The sequence below is a fragment of the Cydia fagiglandana genome, chromosome 13 (assembly GCF_963556715.1).
Source record: "Cydia fagiglandana chromosome 13, ilCydFagi1.1, whole genome shotgun sequence".
NCBI lineage: Eukaryota > Metazoa > Arthropoda > Insecta > Lepidoptera > Tortricidae > Cydia > Cydia fagiglandana.
In genome coordinates this window covers 18,197,664-18,215,333 of record NC_085944.1, presented here as the reverse complement: position 1 = coordinate 18,215,333, position 17,670 = coordinate 18,197,664, and the positions used below count along the sequence as shown (strand labels likewise).

General features: G+C 37.7%; 1 protein-coding gene and 1 long non-coding RNA gene across 2 annotated transcripts; one reads left to right on the top strand and one right to left on the bottom strand.

Annotated features, from left to right (window-relative positions):
- Window positions 1-462: 462 nt before the first annotated feature.
- LOC134670370 (putative uncharacterized protein DDB_G0277255) lies at window positions 463-9,545 on the bottom strand. Its single transcript, XM_063528190.1, has 8 exons — window positions 9,353-9,545; window positions 9,017-9,201; window positions 8,612-8,709; window positions 8,287-8,519; window positions 7,821-8,056; window positions 4,417-4,523; window positions 1,415-4,334; window positions 463-1,296 (listed from the first exon to the last, which is right to left on the bottom strand). The coding sequence occupies exons 1-8, from the start codon at window positions 9,476-9,478 to the stop codon at window positions 495-497; spliced, it is 4,707 nt and encodes a 1,568-aa protein (XP_063384260.1). The 5' UTR covers window positions 9,479-9,545; the 3' UTR covers window positions 463-494.
- On the top strand, window positions 6,589-16,409 carry LOC134670378 (uncharacterized). Its single transcript, XR_010099048.1, has 2 exons — window positions 6,589-7,503; window positions 15,809-16,409. It is a non-coding gene; the product is annotated as an uncharacterized LOC134670378 (long non-coding RNA).
- The last annotated feature ends 1,261 nt before the right edge of the window (window positions 16,410-17,670 follow it).

Here is a 17,670-nt window from a genome sequence, read left to right as displayed (position 1 = left end):
CTTCCGCTTGTAAATTGTAACTTGTAGCTTTATAAAATAGGCCACTGGTGTCAAGTAGGGGAACTGACAGTTTCACTACTCGACGTTAGGTGTCGACTACGAAATAACGCGAGTTTTGGACGTTTTGGTAAGAAAACTAATGTATTCGAACCCGGGACCTCCTGCTTCGTAGGTAGAGTCACTACCGTACCGACTAGGCTAGGAGGCCGTACTAATAATGGCGAAGACAGCGATTGTATGCAGCTCGGGTGCGCGCGTCCTCTCCGTCTTCCCTCCTCGAATGACTGAACAGACTGTGCCTCTTACCCTCCATACTTACAATATTTAGCAATTGCGCTACTACTCGGCATTTTATATGTAAAATCTGATTTTGAATATCTTGATTTTATGGATGGAGCGTCTCGCTCGCATAACTCCATTAACTACTAACAATTGCTAAAAATGAAAAGGCAAATAGTTTTAAGAACCTTTATTTCAAATCATTCAAATCACTTTCATTTAGGCCTATACGTCTTTTTCCTTACAAACTTGAACTGGCACAACTTATCGCGTCTTGCACCTAAATTAGTATGTGCCCGTTGTGAAATGACCCAAGGAGCCGATCTCATTGGTGACTGATATGTTTCGTCATCTTTGGATAAACACCATGTTTCCATTTCTTTAGGAGGAGATTGCAAATCTGAATCTAAGGCAGTGCTATTGAAGTTATCTTCCATATTTTCCATTTGATCATCATTGTTGTAAAGGGATGTAATTTCTTGACTAGCTATAGGGGAATAGATAGGCGCATTATCACTGAAAGCTGATGGTGGAGCGATTATATCAGTGTCTTCATTCGTTTCGGTACAGTATTGTAATAGTAGTTTTGGATTAAACATACTTTCATCTTTCATATCTTGTTTTGGGTTGAATATATTTTCGTTCTTAATATCTTCTATTGAGTCTAATTTTAAACTGTGAACCGAAACAGGTGATTCGAAAGATTTGTTGTCAACTGTTTTATTATTGAAGTTAGTTTTAGGAGTCACATTAATATCTTCTGGTTTATACAATTCTATATTTTCTTTAGTATCAAGTTTGATTCTTTTAGCTGTTGCAACAGGTTCAATCTGACTACTAACAACTGGTTTACTGGTGTTTGTTATATCGAGAGATAAAGGCATCTCTACACCATTAATATCGGTGATTTTAAATGGTTTTCTGGGTTTGGGTATGGTGTGCTCAATAGCTTTAGCGCTTGAGGTGCCAGCTTTCTTATTGATCTTGTTAAAAGACGGTGTAGATGTTTCAGGTTTGCTGAAAAAAATAAAAAATATCAATAAACTAACATGACATATGTATTAGGTGTGCTTGGTAAACAAATGTATGGTAGGTAAATCAACAGTTTGTCTTGTTAATTGTAGTTAATACTTACATTAATATTTTACTGTACTTTTGTAAAATATTCCCGATACTGTTATTTGTTGCTGAAAACTTTGGTTTATCTTCGACACTTTTTTGTATACTCTTTCTTGCATTACTATTTTCATTTATATCAGGTTTATCGATTACAATGACGTCACCATCATTCGTTTGTTCGTTTTTATCAGTTGTATTTTCTGCAGTGATATTTTCGCATACATTTTCATTGTTTTGTTTTGGTTTCAAGTCATCGTGACCTTTATAAGTTTCTCCATTAAAACCTTCATTGGTCTGATTGGTATTGTCCTGTTTCATTATTTCTGTTACATCTACATCTAACTTTAGTTTTCTTGTAATTCGGAGTTCGTGGTCGGGAGCATATTTCTTTGTGCAGACATCTACTTTAGTTGCAGTGTAAGAGAATCGTTTAAAGTAGGTTTCGTTTTGATTGTTACCATGTTCATGCTTTTCTTGTGTAACTTGTTTTGTATCAAAAGGGCGTGAATTTTTATTACCACTTGAGGCATTGTAAAAATCACTAGGTTGATTATTATTCCTCGTCAAATTTTCGTTATTCCTCGAAGGTTTCAATTTAAATTTACTTACTAAATTGTTACTGGGATCTATATCTCTCATTTGATCTGTTAAAACCAGATTGGCGCTATTTAAGCCATAGTCTGACGGTCCACTTTGATGATTATTTTGGTTCATCATTTTGTCAAGAAGCAAATCATTGATATCTTGACCAAATGAATTTTGATAATCAGTATACGGTATGAAAGATTTCAGCTTGGTAGGTCGTTGATTATAGCTTTTTCCGATAGTTTCAACACTGCAATTATATGGTATCAGAGCATTATTGGTATCATTGGGTTTGGTAATCGTTTCTAAAGAATTGATATTAGAACTATCATGTGCTATATTTTTCAGACTTTCGTTAGAATGTGTAAATGCAGTTTGGCCATTATCAATTTTCTGGCTCGGCGTATTACTTTCTTGTCTACTATGCATATCCATTTGGTTACCATTCATAATCTTTTGGTCATAATTATTAAGGTCTACGGGTTGAAAAGTCGCCAAAATCTTGTTACTAACTTCTGCCAAGCTAAAATCAGCACTTTTGTTAGTTTCCAATGTTTGAATTGGTAAATGGTTATTTAATGTAAACTCACATGTTTTAGGAACAATTTTCATAGGACTATCGTGATTAACTGTAACTGCATTCAGTTCCAAGTTTGTATTTAACGGCGTAATCATATCAAGGCTTTGATCACAACTTTTACTTCCTTCAATTGTTTTGTTTTTATGTATGTCCATATTTTGATCAGATTTAAATAAACCACTGCTGATAGTATGTGCTTGGTTTTTTGCATATTGGTTCAGTTCTAAAGTTAGCAAAGGGTTTACATTGACTTTTTCAGTCTTAAAATGTTCTTCTTTAGATTCATTCATTCTCGTAGTTTGCAATGGATTGACTGGTATGCTTTTATCTCTCGTAATGTTAGAAGTAAGCGCAAACTTTTGCTTCGTAATTGGCTTATGTTTCAAGTTAGTATTTAGTGGCGCAGTTGGATATATTTCGTTAAAATCATTATCGTCAGGCTTACTAGTTTCTTGTATATTGTCACTCATATCCATTTTATCATATTCTACAGTTCTATTGTCGAAGGTTTGATCATATTTTCGTTCATATTGATTGGATTCTATAAATTGTACAGTCTTTAAATTTACTTCGGGCAAGTCGAGATTTTCATCACAGTCATAGTTTTCATCATTTATATCAGGTTGTTCATATTTATCAACGTCTTGCGGCATATCTTCAGCCTGAATTTTGATTTCAGAACATTGTACCTCGTTGTTTGATTTGCTGCAAGCAGTGTTCGTATTTTCTTGTTTATAACCGTCGACAAATACTTCTGGTAGTTCTTCGGCCTTTGAATTATCAAGCAGCTCATCTATTACTGGCATTTTAGGTTTAGTTGTATTTTGTGCCCGCTGTAAGAACTTATTTATTTGAGATTTAATTGCATCAGAAAATCCACTATCGATGCTTCTGTCAATATTCTTTTCAATGTTGTCATCAGCAATATTCGCTTTCTTTTCTATTAAATCTATGACACTGAAATTAGATTTAACCATTTTACGTTTATTGTAGTCTTTAGCACTTCGGCTGGATTTGTTTGTTAAATTTTTTGTGTTGTTCCTATATATAAGTTCCACTTTTTGAGCTTCTGACATTGGTTTCTCATTAAAATTTACATCAGGCTCCTTTGAAACATTCGTTTCAGGGATTATATTATATTGCATATTATTAGAAATAGGAACATTTGATATCATTTCAGATTCTATCTTGCTCAATATACTGTCAATCTGCGAATCATCTATGCAGTCATAGTTATCATCAATTGTAACTTCTTCCAATTTGTCAGCTACTACATTTTCAGTGAGATCTACAGTAGGATACTCTACTACGAGACTGTTTTCTGAAAAACTGGGTCTATTATTTGAGCCATCTGTAATGCCTTTTGTGAGATCAACTCTAGGAAATTCATTACCCGCTTCAATTACTTGGTTATTCTGTGGAAATCGGGGTCTGTTTCTGCCGTCCAGCAAGTCATGTATTACTTTGTTCGACGTTTCTACTGATTTATCTATATCCGTTTTTAAAGTCTTCGATGTTTTACTAAAAGACTCTTTTAGTGCTTTAAGTTTTTGCGTCAAAGTATATTCACGTTTCTTTTTTTCTTTACATTGCGTAATGTCAGAATCGTTCTTCCGCTTGCGTTCTTTGTATACATCTGTGATGGCAGTTTGCTTTGATGCAATATTTGGTCTAGGTGTGTTTGAATTAGACCAAAGAGCATGGTAATTTTCACGTGGTGCTTGCGGTTCCAAGTCAAGAAATAAATAATCAGCTTGCACGTCGATGCCAACTATTGCAAAAAAAAAGTGTAGTTATTATTGAGTTAAATTTAACTTACATGAATACAATTTAAATGTAATAATATTTCTTACCTATTACAGAACTCACGCAGTGGATCAATATTTTATGTTCATTTTGGAGTTTTCTTGTAACTTCGTATTTCATTGTTCCATCATAAATGCTTATGAAGTCCTTATCACTAAAATAAAATAAAGTACAGATGAGCATGGTTTAGCAGCATCAGATGAATGGTTAAAACAGAGTCAGCCAAGATGATGATTTTCCGAATCGTTACCCTAATAGCATTTTCTTGTAGGGATTCTGTTGGGCCTTTGTTTACGTATTAGTTGGGCAACCGTTATATTTGGCCGTACGATTTGCTGGAGGGCCCTCGACAAATGCCCTCCCGAAGATTCCCAACAGAGGGCCATTAGAGTAATTTTTTCGTTGGGCCTATTTAAATAAATCATACAATTATTCAACGGTGGTGGTTTTAGTTGGGCCGTGGTTGGGCCTATACACATTTGTTTGATGGTTGGTTAATTGTTACATTTGGCCGTACGATTTGCTGGAGGGCCCTCGACAAAGGCCCTCCCAAAGATTCCCAACAGAGGGCCATTAGAGTAATTTTTTCGTTGGGCCTATTTAAATAAATCATACAATTATTCAACGGTGGTGGTTTTGGTTGGGCCGTGGTTGGGCCTATACTCATTTGTTTGATGGTTGGTTAATTGTTACATTTGGCCGTATGGCTTGCTGTAGGGCCACCTGCAAAAAAATAAAAAAGGGCAATTTTTTCGTTGTGCTTCTGTTTGCAAATTCAACAATTACCCATCGGCAAGTCAGGTAGGTCGGTAGGTAGTCGTGCACCAGGTTGAAGGCCCAACACAGCTTGTCCCACAAAGGGCCAACATTGTAACTTTAACTTGGGCCTTGTGTAGGATTCTTACAATACTACCGTAGGTAAATAGTTGTGTAATTTATAGTGGGCCTACAGTCTTAATTATGTAATGGGCTTTTGTTTACGAGTCCTACAGTTACCCTACGTTAGGTAAGTGGTTGTGTAATACGACGTTGGGCCTTTGCTGATAAATATTACAATTACACTACGGTAGGCATTGGTTGTATCCACATGAAGGCCCTAGGCAGCAGTTGTTGTTAATCTTCTCTGTATCGTTCCAATTTTAGTACATGTACTGCCGAAGCAAGTACACTTACTATACACTCTAATTTGTATATATACTAACCGCAAGTCGAAACTTCGTAAGCGAGATTTATGTTTTTTGAGATTTAAATTGAGAAAATGTTGGTAAAATACAATTTTTGAAATTTATGTATAAATTTTATAGTTATAGCTATTAGATTTATAAGTTACTTTAAAAAAATATTATGATTATATCCGGAATAACGAGAAAATAACTATAACTTCGATGTTTGGAGACAGTAACGCCATCTAGTGACGCCACAAGCAAACTCAACTGGTATTGTTGGGCATCAGTACCACAGCTAATGTTGGTAAATGCGATATTTGTGCTCACTGGGCCAACAAATGTTATCGTTGTTTAGCCACCAGTACCAAAATACACAAAGGCCCATTGTTAGGCGTCAGTGCCACAGCCAATGTTGGTAAATACGATATTTGTCATCATTGGGCCATCGGATGATATCTTTGACTAGCCAACGTTACCAAAATACACAAAGGCCCATTGTTGGGCATCCGTGCCACAGCCAATGTTGGTAAATGCGGTATTCGTCACCATTGGGCCAACGAATGTTATCGTTGTTTAGCGAACGGTAGCAAAATACACAAAGGCCCATTTTTGGGCCTCAATGCTACAGCCAATGTTGGTAAATGCGATATTTGTCGTCATTGGGCCATCGTATGATATCGTTGATTAGCCAACGTTACCAAAATACACAAAGGCCCATTGTTAGGCTTCAGTGCCACAGCCAATGTTGGTAAATGCGATATTTGTCATCATTGGGCCATCGGATGATATCGTTGACTAGCCAACGTTACCAAAATACACAAAGGCTCATTGTTGGGCATCAATGCTACAGCCAATGTTGGTAAATGCAATATTTATCGTCATTGGGCCATCGGATGATATCGTTGATTAGCCAACGTTACCAAAATAAACAAAGGCTCATTGTTGGGCATCAGTGCCACAGCCAATGTTGGTAAATGCGATATTTGTCATCATTGGGCCATCGGATGATATCGTTGATTAGCCAACGTTACCAAAATACACAAAGGCCCATTATTGGCCATCAATGCTACAGTCAATGTTGGTAAATGCGATATTTGTCGTCATTGGGCCATCGGATGATATCGTTGATTAGCCAACGTAACCAAAATAAACAAAGGCCCGTTGTTGGGCATCAATGCTACAGCGAATGTTGGTAAATGCGATATTTGTCGTCATTGGGCCATCGGATGATATCGTTGATTAGCCAACGTTACCAAAATAAACAAAGGCCCATTGTTGGGCATCAGTGCCACAGCCAATGTTGGTAAATGCGATTTTTGTCATCATTGGGCCATCGGATGATATCGTTGATTAGCCAACGTTACCAAAATACACAAAGGCCCATTGTTGGGCATCAATGCTACAGCCAATGTTGGTAAATGCGATATTTGTCGTCATTGGGCCATCGGATGATATCGTCGATTAGCCAACGTTACCAAAATAAACAAAGGCCCATTGTTGGGCATCAGTGCCACAGCCAATGGTGGTAAATGCGATATTTGTCATCATTGGGCCATCGGATGATATCGTTGACTAGCCAACGTTACCAAAATACACAACGGCCCATTGTTGGGCATCCGTGCCACAGCCAATGTTGGTAAATGCGGTATTCGTCACCATTGGGCCAACGAATGTTATCGTTGTTTAGCGAACGGTAGCAAAATACACAAAGGCCCATTGTTGGGCATCACTGCCACTGCCAATGTTGGTAAATGCGATATATGTCATCATTGGGCCAACGAATATTATCGTTGTTTAGCCAACGGTACCAAAATACACAAAGGCCCATTGTTGGGCATCTGTGCCACAGCGAATGTTGGTAAATGCGATGGTGGGCCAATACAAAATTAACGTTGGCTACGGAACGAACCTCATCCCAACGTTTTCCCTACCGTTGGCACCGTGGGCCCCAACGAAAATGCTACTAGGGTAACGACCAGTAGGAACTCTTGTGACTTTAGATGTTGGCAGTAAGTTGATTCATTTTCTGACAGATGTGTATGGCCACGAGAATCAGTTTGATGGTTACCAACCGGTCGTTGATTTCCTGAATTCTTTATCTTATAGAAAATACAGTCTTACGTGTATTGGTTCTCTGAGCCTCCAACGACCAGGTAATTTTTATTCCTGTCTCCCTGTTCTCCGATAGATTCGCGTGGTTCAGCAATATATTCAGCAACAGCAGCTGGATGCTTACCTAACCACTTGTCTGGTTACCTGAACTATTATAGAAAATACAAACTTACGTGAATTGAGTCAGCAACAACAGATAATTTTCCAAATCCCCAACGATCAAGTAACTCTTATGGTTGTCCCCCGCTGTAAGCTGGTCCATGTTTTCAGACAGATGATTGTGATTTAACAGCATCAGTTGAATGGTTACTGATCGGGCGTCGATTGGTGTTACGGTTAATTGATATTTCGGTAGGAGGCTGACTTGCTTTCGTATTATGTTTCCAGCTGGTGGGCCTTTGTTCATTATCTGAAAATAATGATTTTGAATAGATTGTTTATGCTGTAGGTATTTGTATTTTCATATTGCACTCTAGTCACCACTCGCCACGCACACAGATTATTTAAAACAAGTAGGTAGTAGTTTAAAATTTCGAGAACGTCATGTCAAAAAGGAACTGCTTGATGAATCCAGCGCTGGACGTCCAGCCGTTGTGAAAATTATAAAGACCAGTCTTTCAGCTAATAAGATGATCTTACCCTTTCCAAGTCCCTAGGGTGACTTTCTTCCAACAGCATAAAGCTTGTAACTCCAGCACTGGCCAGTAGCGTACTGAACGTAGGCCCAATGCCTTTTAGCTGCTTGCTGACGTAAGGAGAATTTTCCCACAGGTGTGCCTCGATGCATTTCGATAGGATGATCGAGTTCAACACGGCTGAGAAGGTCTGAGGTTGTGGGGGTAGTTCTGGACGTGTTACGTATCTCACTAAACCTGAGGAGTTATAATGATTTTTATTGATAAGGCACTAATATTATTAAAGAGTCAAGAGGAAAATCTATAACATTACATAATAAAATACTAACATTTGCAGACCCTGGATGCCGTTCTCATGACTTTTAAAGCTTCTTGATTCAATGCTGGTTCGGGGATGGGCAGACATCCTAAAGTAGCCTGGATGATGCTACAAAATACATAATGAAAACTTTATTATTACAAGTAAAAATAACTATGAAAACAAATCAAAATAGTTATTTAGCTTAGCTTTGAACTTTGACGAAATATGCCTAGTCTTTCTAAAATTGCATATACTACTCGTGAAACTGGCCGGCTAATAAGGTAAGGTAGCCTAGGTAGGCCGAAAGGTAGCTTAAAGGACTTTAGGAGCCTAAGCTGATGACGCCGGTTCGAATGCAGCTACAGCCACTGGAGTGCCCTGGACACTTTTTCTTTAGTACCTAGGTATATCAGTTTATACCAAAATTACTTACCAATTCAGCTTCATTTGCCTAGTACTTATTTTTCCCTTCATTGGGAATCTGATTGTTGCTGCCTTGTTGTTTCTGTTGAGTAGATTAAGGCACCTCCGCTCGTCTACGCGGAGGTGCATGTCCGCGAGTTCGTGGCTTTCGCAGACGATACACAGCAGGCGTTCAAGTGTTTCTGAGCCTTGGATCTGTAGGGAATAGGGGGTACCTATTACTGCAATATTCTGCCGCTAGAGAGTAGCACTAGCACTTATCGACATCTTAGAGTAACCATAGACATACACATGCGTTGTCTTTCACAATAATTTGCATAAGTATTCCAATGCGCTGTCTTCCTACCTTCATAATGTTCTTCATGGTTTCCACGTCCATATAAAACAGGGACATCAAGCGCCCAGCTTCAGTGGATTCTATGCAGCTAAAGTCATCCATAGTTATCAGGCCGGAGCTCGCCAAACTGTTCATGGCTTTCACGCAGAGTTCTGTAACAAGCAAGATTATAGCTCCTTATGCGAAGGTTGGAAGTTGAGGGTTTAAATCCCGTTGAGGCAGTATACACTTGGTTGAGGCAGTATAGCACGTCGTGTCACAAGCTTTTTTTAATGGAAATATTATTTCCAGGTTTTTTAACTACCGCTTTTTTGACACCATTCGCTGGTTGGAATCCGACTAAGCTAACTTTCCTTCAACTGTACAAAGTGAGGGAATACAGGGAATGCCATTATAATTGTCATATTTTCAAATTTGACATGAGTGATGACATTGCCACACTTTGTAAATGCCTTGCAGAGTTAGACTCTGGCCACGCTAACTTTGCACAAACTTGGCAGGAAAAATGCAATACATAACCCTTTAAAGTCCAAACATAGTTAAGTACTTGACATGAATTCGTTATTAGCGACTCTAGATTCTAGCAATAATATTTTTACTCCCGACACGACGACAGTATTTATGTTTTAGTGTGCTTTTTTTGTTTAAACTGATATAGTAGAGATATTCCGTTAAAGGGTTGATAGAGAACGGTGGTCTTTAGATAAGTGTTAATCCACCAGATGGCGTTCTCGTTCTTATTGAAAAAAAAATCAATTTCATTTCTATCGCTGAGGCTATCTAAGTAGTTAGGTACAGTCAGCAGCAGAAGTTGCTAAGCGGGTCAGGTGTGCAAAATGATCTTGACGCGACTTTATTGTTAAGAGAATAAGAGCGTGTCAAGGTAATTTTGAACACCTCGCCCGCTTAGTAACACTAATCATACAAACACACACGGCATGGGTCAAGAGTCAATCCGAACATGACTAATAAGGAAAAATACCAGCATTGTTAATATCGCGACCTAGAATAGAGCGAAGATGATCAGCATTATTTATAAACTATTAAAAGCTAAGCCTCATTATGGACGCGTCTTCTGGAATTATTCGTAAAGCTTAAAGAAACGCGTGTGGCCAGCCATACCAGCGAGATCTGCGATTACACATGTCATCATCATCATCATATCAGCCAGAGGACGTCCACTGCTGGACATAGGCCTCCCCCAAAGAGTGCCACAATGACCGGTCTTGCGCCACCCGCATCCAGCGGACTCCCGCGACCTTTACCAGGTCGTCAGTCCACCTTCTCTAGCCACGCTGCGCCTTCCGGTACGTGGTTGCCACTCGAGAACCTTTCCGCCCCAATGGCCATCGGTTCTACGGGCAATGTGATTACACACGTGCATTGCCCAAGCTGCGTAAAATTTCCAAAAAGTTGGAAAAGCTTTTGAGGAAAGTTTCACAGGAAAAAAAGAGACATTGATTTTGGAAATTGAAAATTTCGATTCGCATGAAAAATATATTTTTCCTACTTATGTTCCGTCGGAAATTTTCCGACGGAACATAAGTAGGTACCTAATTCAGTGGCGGCGCGTCCATAAAAGCCGATTCCCACCGGCTTGCCTGTTTTTGGGCGTTTGAGCAGAGATGTAAAGGAAATATGTAAGCCAAATTAGGCCCGGCTTGTCTATGGATATGTTTGACGCGCCGCCACTGGTACCTATCTGTGATTATAGGTCCTCATAGAGATATGGACTCGAAGTAAGCGTTGTTAGGGCGAGTTGCACCTCCCGTGATCAACGAACTTATAAACTTAATACTGCCGCCTTAAGAAAAAAAACCATAAGTGACAATTTTTGCGAAATTGAGTTATTGACACCCTCGAAATCAGGAAGAAAAATGTGATTTTTCTATCTAGCAGTTATTTCTTTATCTCTAATAGGTCACGATTTAGACAAGCATAACTACACACCATTTTGGTAAAGTTGCTGCCTTTTAGAGAAAGAAAAAGCATAAGTATATATTCATAGACAGAAAAGTACTAAATTGACGACTTGTGTTGTTTTTCCTTTGTCTTGAATTTGAGGCCAACAATTATTTCACAAGAAGAAAAACCATATATTGGTATTTTATCAAATTTCTATGTAAAAAACCCATAAGTCGACAGAAATGTTCATTATTGTTAGTATAAAATAATTATTAGTCATAACTCTCGGAATCTGAAAAAACACAAGTTGCACGTTATGTTTTTTCTATCTCGTATGACTCTTCCTTATGCTTTTTCTGCTTAGTGTCGGTTTCAAAAAAGTAAACTTGTGCTTTATTTATTAAACGTTGTGGTCAGTTATGTTTTATCAGGCTAGTAGGTAGTCTCCTCTCCGGTTCCCTTAAGGACAGATTTCGGCCAGTTCACTCGGCGCGCGCGGCTTGATATAGGTTACTTTCCTTCGGAAGAGGTTGCGCGTACGTCGCACGTTTTAATGACTCCTGTGTCTACTTCGAAAAATATTAGAAGTGTTAATGTGTATACGTGATTGTAATTTTAAATTATTCGTAAGTATACTTATATCCATGTTACGTTTGTCACCTTGTCGCCTATTCCAGATTTTGCCTATTTTTTAAAAATAACTTTAGGTATATTTGTCGCGGTCATTCTAGTACCTACGTTAAGGCTTGGAGCGCGTATTTCATTTCATTTATTTATTATATTCAAATGTATATGCGTATCTAGAATTACCATTACCTATTTATTTATATTGGTGTTAAGTAACTTGTCTATTGAGACTGGTGTTGAGTACCTACCTATTTTACATAACCTAACCACGAATTTAAGGTACAATGGTTTGAAATAACGTGGCTTTAAGTTTCGATCCTATGTATGATCACTCCGGCACCACCGAGCTTAATGTATGTTGCAAAGTAACACGCACAGTTTTACATTGGCACATGGCTTAATTTTATTACATGATACACCGCCCAGTCATGCTTGTTCATGAAACAGGCTTTTCCCAACTACTTATTTTTCATTATGTTTGTTTCCTGAGTATTGCTGTGTTGTAATTTTTATGATTGCATGTTTTGTTATGATAAAATATAATTGATAATTTTCTGAGTGTTTGAGCTAATATTTTAAACATATTTTATTCTAAAAGTCAAAGGCTGTTTGTGCTTGCTTCTTGGCAGTGGGTGTACGCTTTTTTTGTTTTTGTTATCACTATCAGTTTAGTAACGATGCGGCAGTCATCCAGGAGCAGACGATTGCTTCTTATGGCCAGAGGTGAAAAACAAGATAATAATGTCGGGCCACAAACATCAGAAGCGTCTCAATACATTAAGGACTAGTACTTAGTACAATCTACTTGTACCTCATTTCAGTTTTGTATTACATCATGACATTTTAAAGGTATCTGATAGCATTTGTACTTATGTAATTAGTGCAATCTAATTATGGAACTTTTTAGTTTTATTAATCAAAGATCTCTAAAAGTATCTCATTTGTTTTCTTTTAATAAATAATTCTGATTCTTCATCGTCTTTTTATGAATTATTTTAACGAGATAAATCATAATTTGAAGACGTTAACTAAGCAAAAAAAACATAAAGTGCCCAATTGTGCTTTTTCAGCTAAGAGATCGGTCAGTAACATAAGCACAACTGTCTACTTGTGTTTTTATTTCTTAGATATCGTAATGCAAAACTAACACAAAAACCATAAGTACACACTTATGTCATTTAATATTAGTAAAGATATTTTTATTTTATTTATATTACGAAGCAGAAACTATTTTTTCTGAATAACTTATTTAAATAAAAAGATAATCGAATAATTTACTATGCAGAAAAATTCTACACTATTACTTTGTTCATTAACAAAAGTTTCAACTTCGTACTTTGAATTTAACCTATTTGAACAGGAGTGCAAAGTTTTTTGGCTTTTTCTCGAAACTTACTTTTTGTCAGTTATGGTTTTTTTTCTTAAGGCGGCAGAATAATATGTATCCCACCAAAAACAATTTCATGTCGAATGCCAAGACGAGACCATATTAGCTCGAACTCGAACTGACAAAATTTTATCAAGTCTCATGTAGAGCCAAGCTTCTAACTCTACACGCCCTAACTCTACCTATAACTCTACAAACGCTAACTTCACAAACTACAGTCTAGGCCTAGTCAAGGCCGGAGCTTCCGGAGCTTACTTTTCTATGACATGACAGACGATCACGTCAATGTTTTCCATAGAAAACGATGCGCCGGGCGCTCCTTTAGTCAAAAATGTCAAAATATGTGGCTTCGCCATTTAGCTACCGTTACATGGGCGTAAGGCTGACTAGAAGCAAGTAGAGACAAAATGACTAGTGAATTGAGTAGTTACCTAAGTAACAGAAATACCTCAACGTAAAGGGCAGGCCATAACAAGGTATATGCCGCAAATGGTAAACGCGTAGCGATTGATGTCGTCTGATTATTCCATTGAATTAATATGTCGATCGAATGCGTTGCTTTACGGATATGTGGTTATTGCACGATACAATGTAAATAATTAAATGCATGCATGAACAATAGGTACGCCAATAGTTATAGCTGAAGCCAATAAAGAAATCTGACAAGCAAAAATTACTTCATAATAAAAATATTAAATCAAACTATGTTTCATGCGTTAACATTCAAGATTTCAACGATCACTATGTACCTAAGCTCGAACAAATTCAATAATTTGCTCGATTGAATCGCATGCCAGCCCTCACTTAGTCGGCGTCGCGTGCGTTTTCAAAAGACCCGTAATACCCGTATAGCTTGGCTTCCCGAGCTTGGACAGTTTGAGTTCTCGGACAAACCAGTATAAGTTGATCTCTAACAAACACTTGTCTAGAAGTCCAGATTCTACTTAAAGTGCTACCAGATTATAAAACTAATTATATAGTTTAACTTCAGTTTTCAGTCACTCGCGCCTGATGTTTCGGAGAGCCTAATTAGGTATCCATTTTTCAAACACTGACAGTGCATGAGCAGCGGTCACGATAGCCGCGCGCTGCTTACCATCGCCCACACTGTTAACTGTCGGTCATCGGTGGATCCACCGATGTACAGTTAGGAGAGTTGCTGTTTGTACTATAAAATTTGCCCAATGATAATATGACCAGTGCCCAATGATCTACCGATAGCACCCTGAACAACTCATGCAAGGCTTACGAGCACACATTCAGCAAAATAATCATGCGTAAGCGCTTGCGCCGCATTCGTCGCGATTCTTAGCAAATAGACAATCGTTACGTCAGCATACCTACTGACTCGACTGAGGGGTATAACAGCTGAAAGCTAGGAACGTCATTTGATTCTTCAGAGACCGTGTTACGTAAGCGATTGGAATGGGAATGAGCCTGATTCGTCGACAAATGCTAAGATCCCTACGGTGCGTCGCCATCCATCATGAGCCGGAACTTCGCGAGGTCACGATGATGTTTGCAATAAACTGGATTTCGAATGGTAATCATACCATCTAAAAGACACCCATAAGACACCACAGAGGGTCTGGGCTGACTGCACAATGTTTTATACCACTTTACCTTTTTTCACGTATTTACTGTCTATGTTTTTTTTATACTTATTTTGTATTAAAGTAGCTAAAAGAAATATATGCTAACATGAAAAAAAACATGTTAATGTTTATAAAATGCCTATCAGTTAACCCTTTACCAGGCCAAGGGAAATATTCCACCCACATCTTATATCGGTTACCGTAGTCAGGTTTTAACTCCAAACCACCTACAAAATATTTTGTCAATCCCTGAAAATATTATTTTATGATCTTCATTCACAACACGCTTCTAAATTGCGTAATATATCTTTGGCAGCCATTTCAATTCACTTGAACGCTAATTTCAGCAAACTACGGAGAAATTCGAACACTTTCCATAATTTCTATGAAACAGAAGTACATAGATCGAACAATTTTTTGATATTTTGTAGATTTTGAGTGTTGAAAGCAAATGTAATCGTAAACATTGCTAAATATTCATGCATTATTGTGTATGACCAGAATTAGGATGTGGGTTGACATTATCCCATGGCCTTATTAGAGTTTAACTGTGTGGGAGCTATTTTTCCCATGGCCCGGTAAATTGTCTTGTCATGTCATAAAAAACTCACGTAAGTAATAAAACAGTTTTTGTGTTCAACCTAGAGCGAATTCATGTACCTAGCTATAAAATCTCCTTTTAAAGGCTTTCCCTGAAGAATTTCTTCTTGTAGATAGTATCATAAAATTGAATAATTGTGTTGCTTTTAACCAAAAAGTAATGAGGTAAGTATTTATCCCATTGCCTGTCTAGGTGTGAGACTGTGTTACATATATACAGGCTGATCAATCCAAATGGGTCAAGATTGAAAAAACGTTTGAATGCCCTTATTATTAAATCGAAGCTATGGTTCCTAAGAACAGATTTCGCTATCTCACAAAGTACCGTCCCTCAGGATATATTATCGGTAGTTATTTTATTATACTTACAAAAAATAAATACGTACCGAGAATGCCCTTAAACGAATTAGGTACCTACTCGTATTTTTGATACAGCCTGTATACTTAAAAATAAATAACAAAAACCAAAGAGCCCCACAATCTAATCGGGTCATGGGAAGAATAGTTCCCACACAGGCAAATTCTAGCCAGGCAATGGGATAGAGTCATCCCACATCCTAATTCTGGTCATATCACAAGGACGCAGGAGTATTTAGCAAAATATATGATTATATTACCTTACAATCATTAAAATCATGAAAATAACAAAAAATGGTTCTATATATCTGCTTGTGTTTTTCTTAAATTCAGTAAAGTGTTCGAATTTGTAAACAAACCACTAACATCACTGGTCAAGTGGATTTAAATGGCTGCTAAAGATATATTATTGGATTTTGAAGCGTGCCATGAATGAAGATCATAAAATAATGTTTTCAGTGATTGATATAATGGTTCGTAGGAGATTTGGAGTTAAACCTTGACTATTATAACCGATATAAGATGTGGGTGGAATATATCCCTTGGCCTGATCAAGAATATAATAAGACAAAATCTAGTATGACAGTTCATTACTTAGACAGGCGATGGGATAACCGTAACCCACATTTTTATTTCTGGTTTAGAGGAAGATCTCCGACTTTCATAAATACATTTTTTACAAGGCGTTCAATACGGTTGCAACAGCATATAAAGTACGTATTAAGACACGCTGGTTCTTCGGGGCCTGGTAAAGGGTTAAAAATAGCAAAGCAATTTGAATTACAAATTGTTTGTTACAAGGATGCACTTTGCAGTTGTTTACTCTTATTAAAAGCAATTAAATCAATAAAATTAATAAATAATTAATTTAATTGACTTGCATTGTATACCGGATACACTTAAGTTATTCTGTTCAATTATTACAGAAGCTTCATCTATTTCATAATATTTATTTACTTAGATATACCTAATTAAGTAAGTAGGTACCTATTTAACCTACGTACCTATTATCTATTATTGAACTTATTGTGCCAGTCTTTTAATTTCCTCATACGACTCATTATTTTTAAATTTGGCTGACATAAGTGATTCTAGGTCTCCCTTCTAAAAATAATAAAAGACTGGCACAAGAAAGAAATGATTGGCGATTAGATACTCCACCGACAAGAGCAAATGAACTTATTGTGTGGTTAGAAGGTATAAATTTATTCATAAAGCTATCCAAAGTAACATAAAGTTGATACCTTCAATTTTCTTCAAAATAAGTTGCTGCGGGGCAGCTGGTGGCAATCCCAGGTATCTCTTCGGATCTTTCGCTGCTCTGACGTACAGGAAAGTGGAGCGCAGCCACTCTACACACTGGGCTACATCTGTGACTGTGCCTAGTGCTGCTTCGCTGTTCAGGTTTTCTGCTAAGCGTTTGTGGAGGTAGCTTTGTAGGGGCTCGCTGCCGCCCACAAGTGCTTGGTAGCGGGGCTGTGAAAAATTAATTAATGTTGACGAGTGTTCAAACGTTACAATATCAATAATAACGATGATTCGCTTTTTATAGGGACCGTGCGCGTTGGAGGGTCTGCCATCTTGTGGCACGAATCAGAAATATTAACCATGTACAACATTGCCAAAGCAAGTGTTGCCATCTACCGTTCTCGTACATTTTCGTGTGTATATAGGTATAAGATCTGCCATCTTGTAGGCTACATCTGAAGCACTTACAAACTTCACATTTACCTTGCGCCACAAATTCAACGGCTCCTGTGCTGCCCCCTATAGTTCATGCACGCTCCTTATAGAGCGTGGCGAAACCTACAAATACTACTAGAAAATTCATCACCTATTTATTTTTCATTTCAATT

Coding starts and splice junctions, on each gene's coding strand:
- LOC134670370 (XM_063528190.1), bottom strand. CDS start 9,478: ATGAACAGTTTGGCGAGCTCCGGCCTGATAACTATGGATGACTTTAGC. Junction 4,524..7,820: donor TTGTTGCTGACTCAATTCAC/GTAAGTTTGTAT, acceptor ATTTTATTTTAG/TGATAAGGACTTCATAAGCA. Junction 4,335..4,416: donor CTGCGTGAGTTCTGTAATAG/GTAAGAAATATT, acceptor TTTTTGCAATAG/TTGGCATCGACGTGCAAGCT.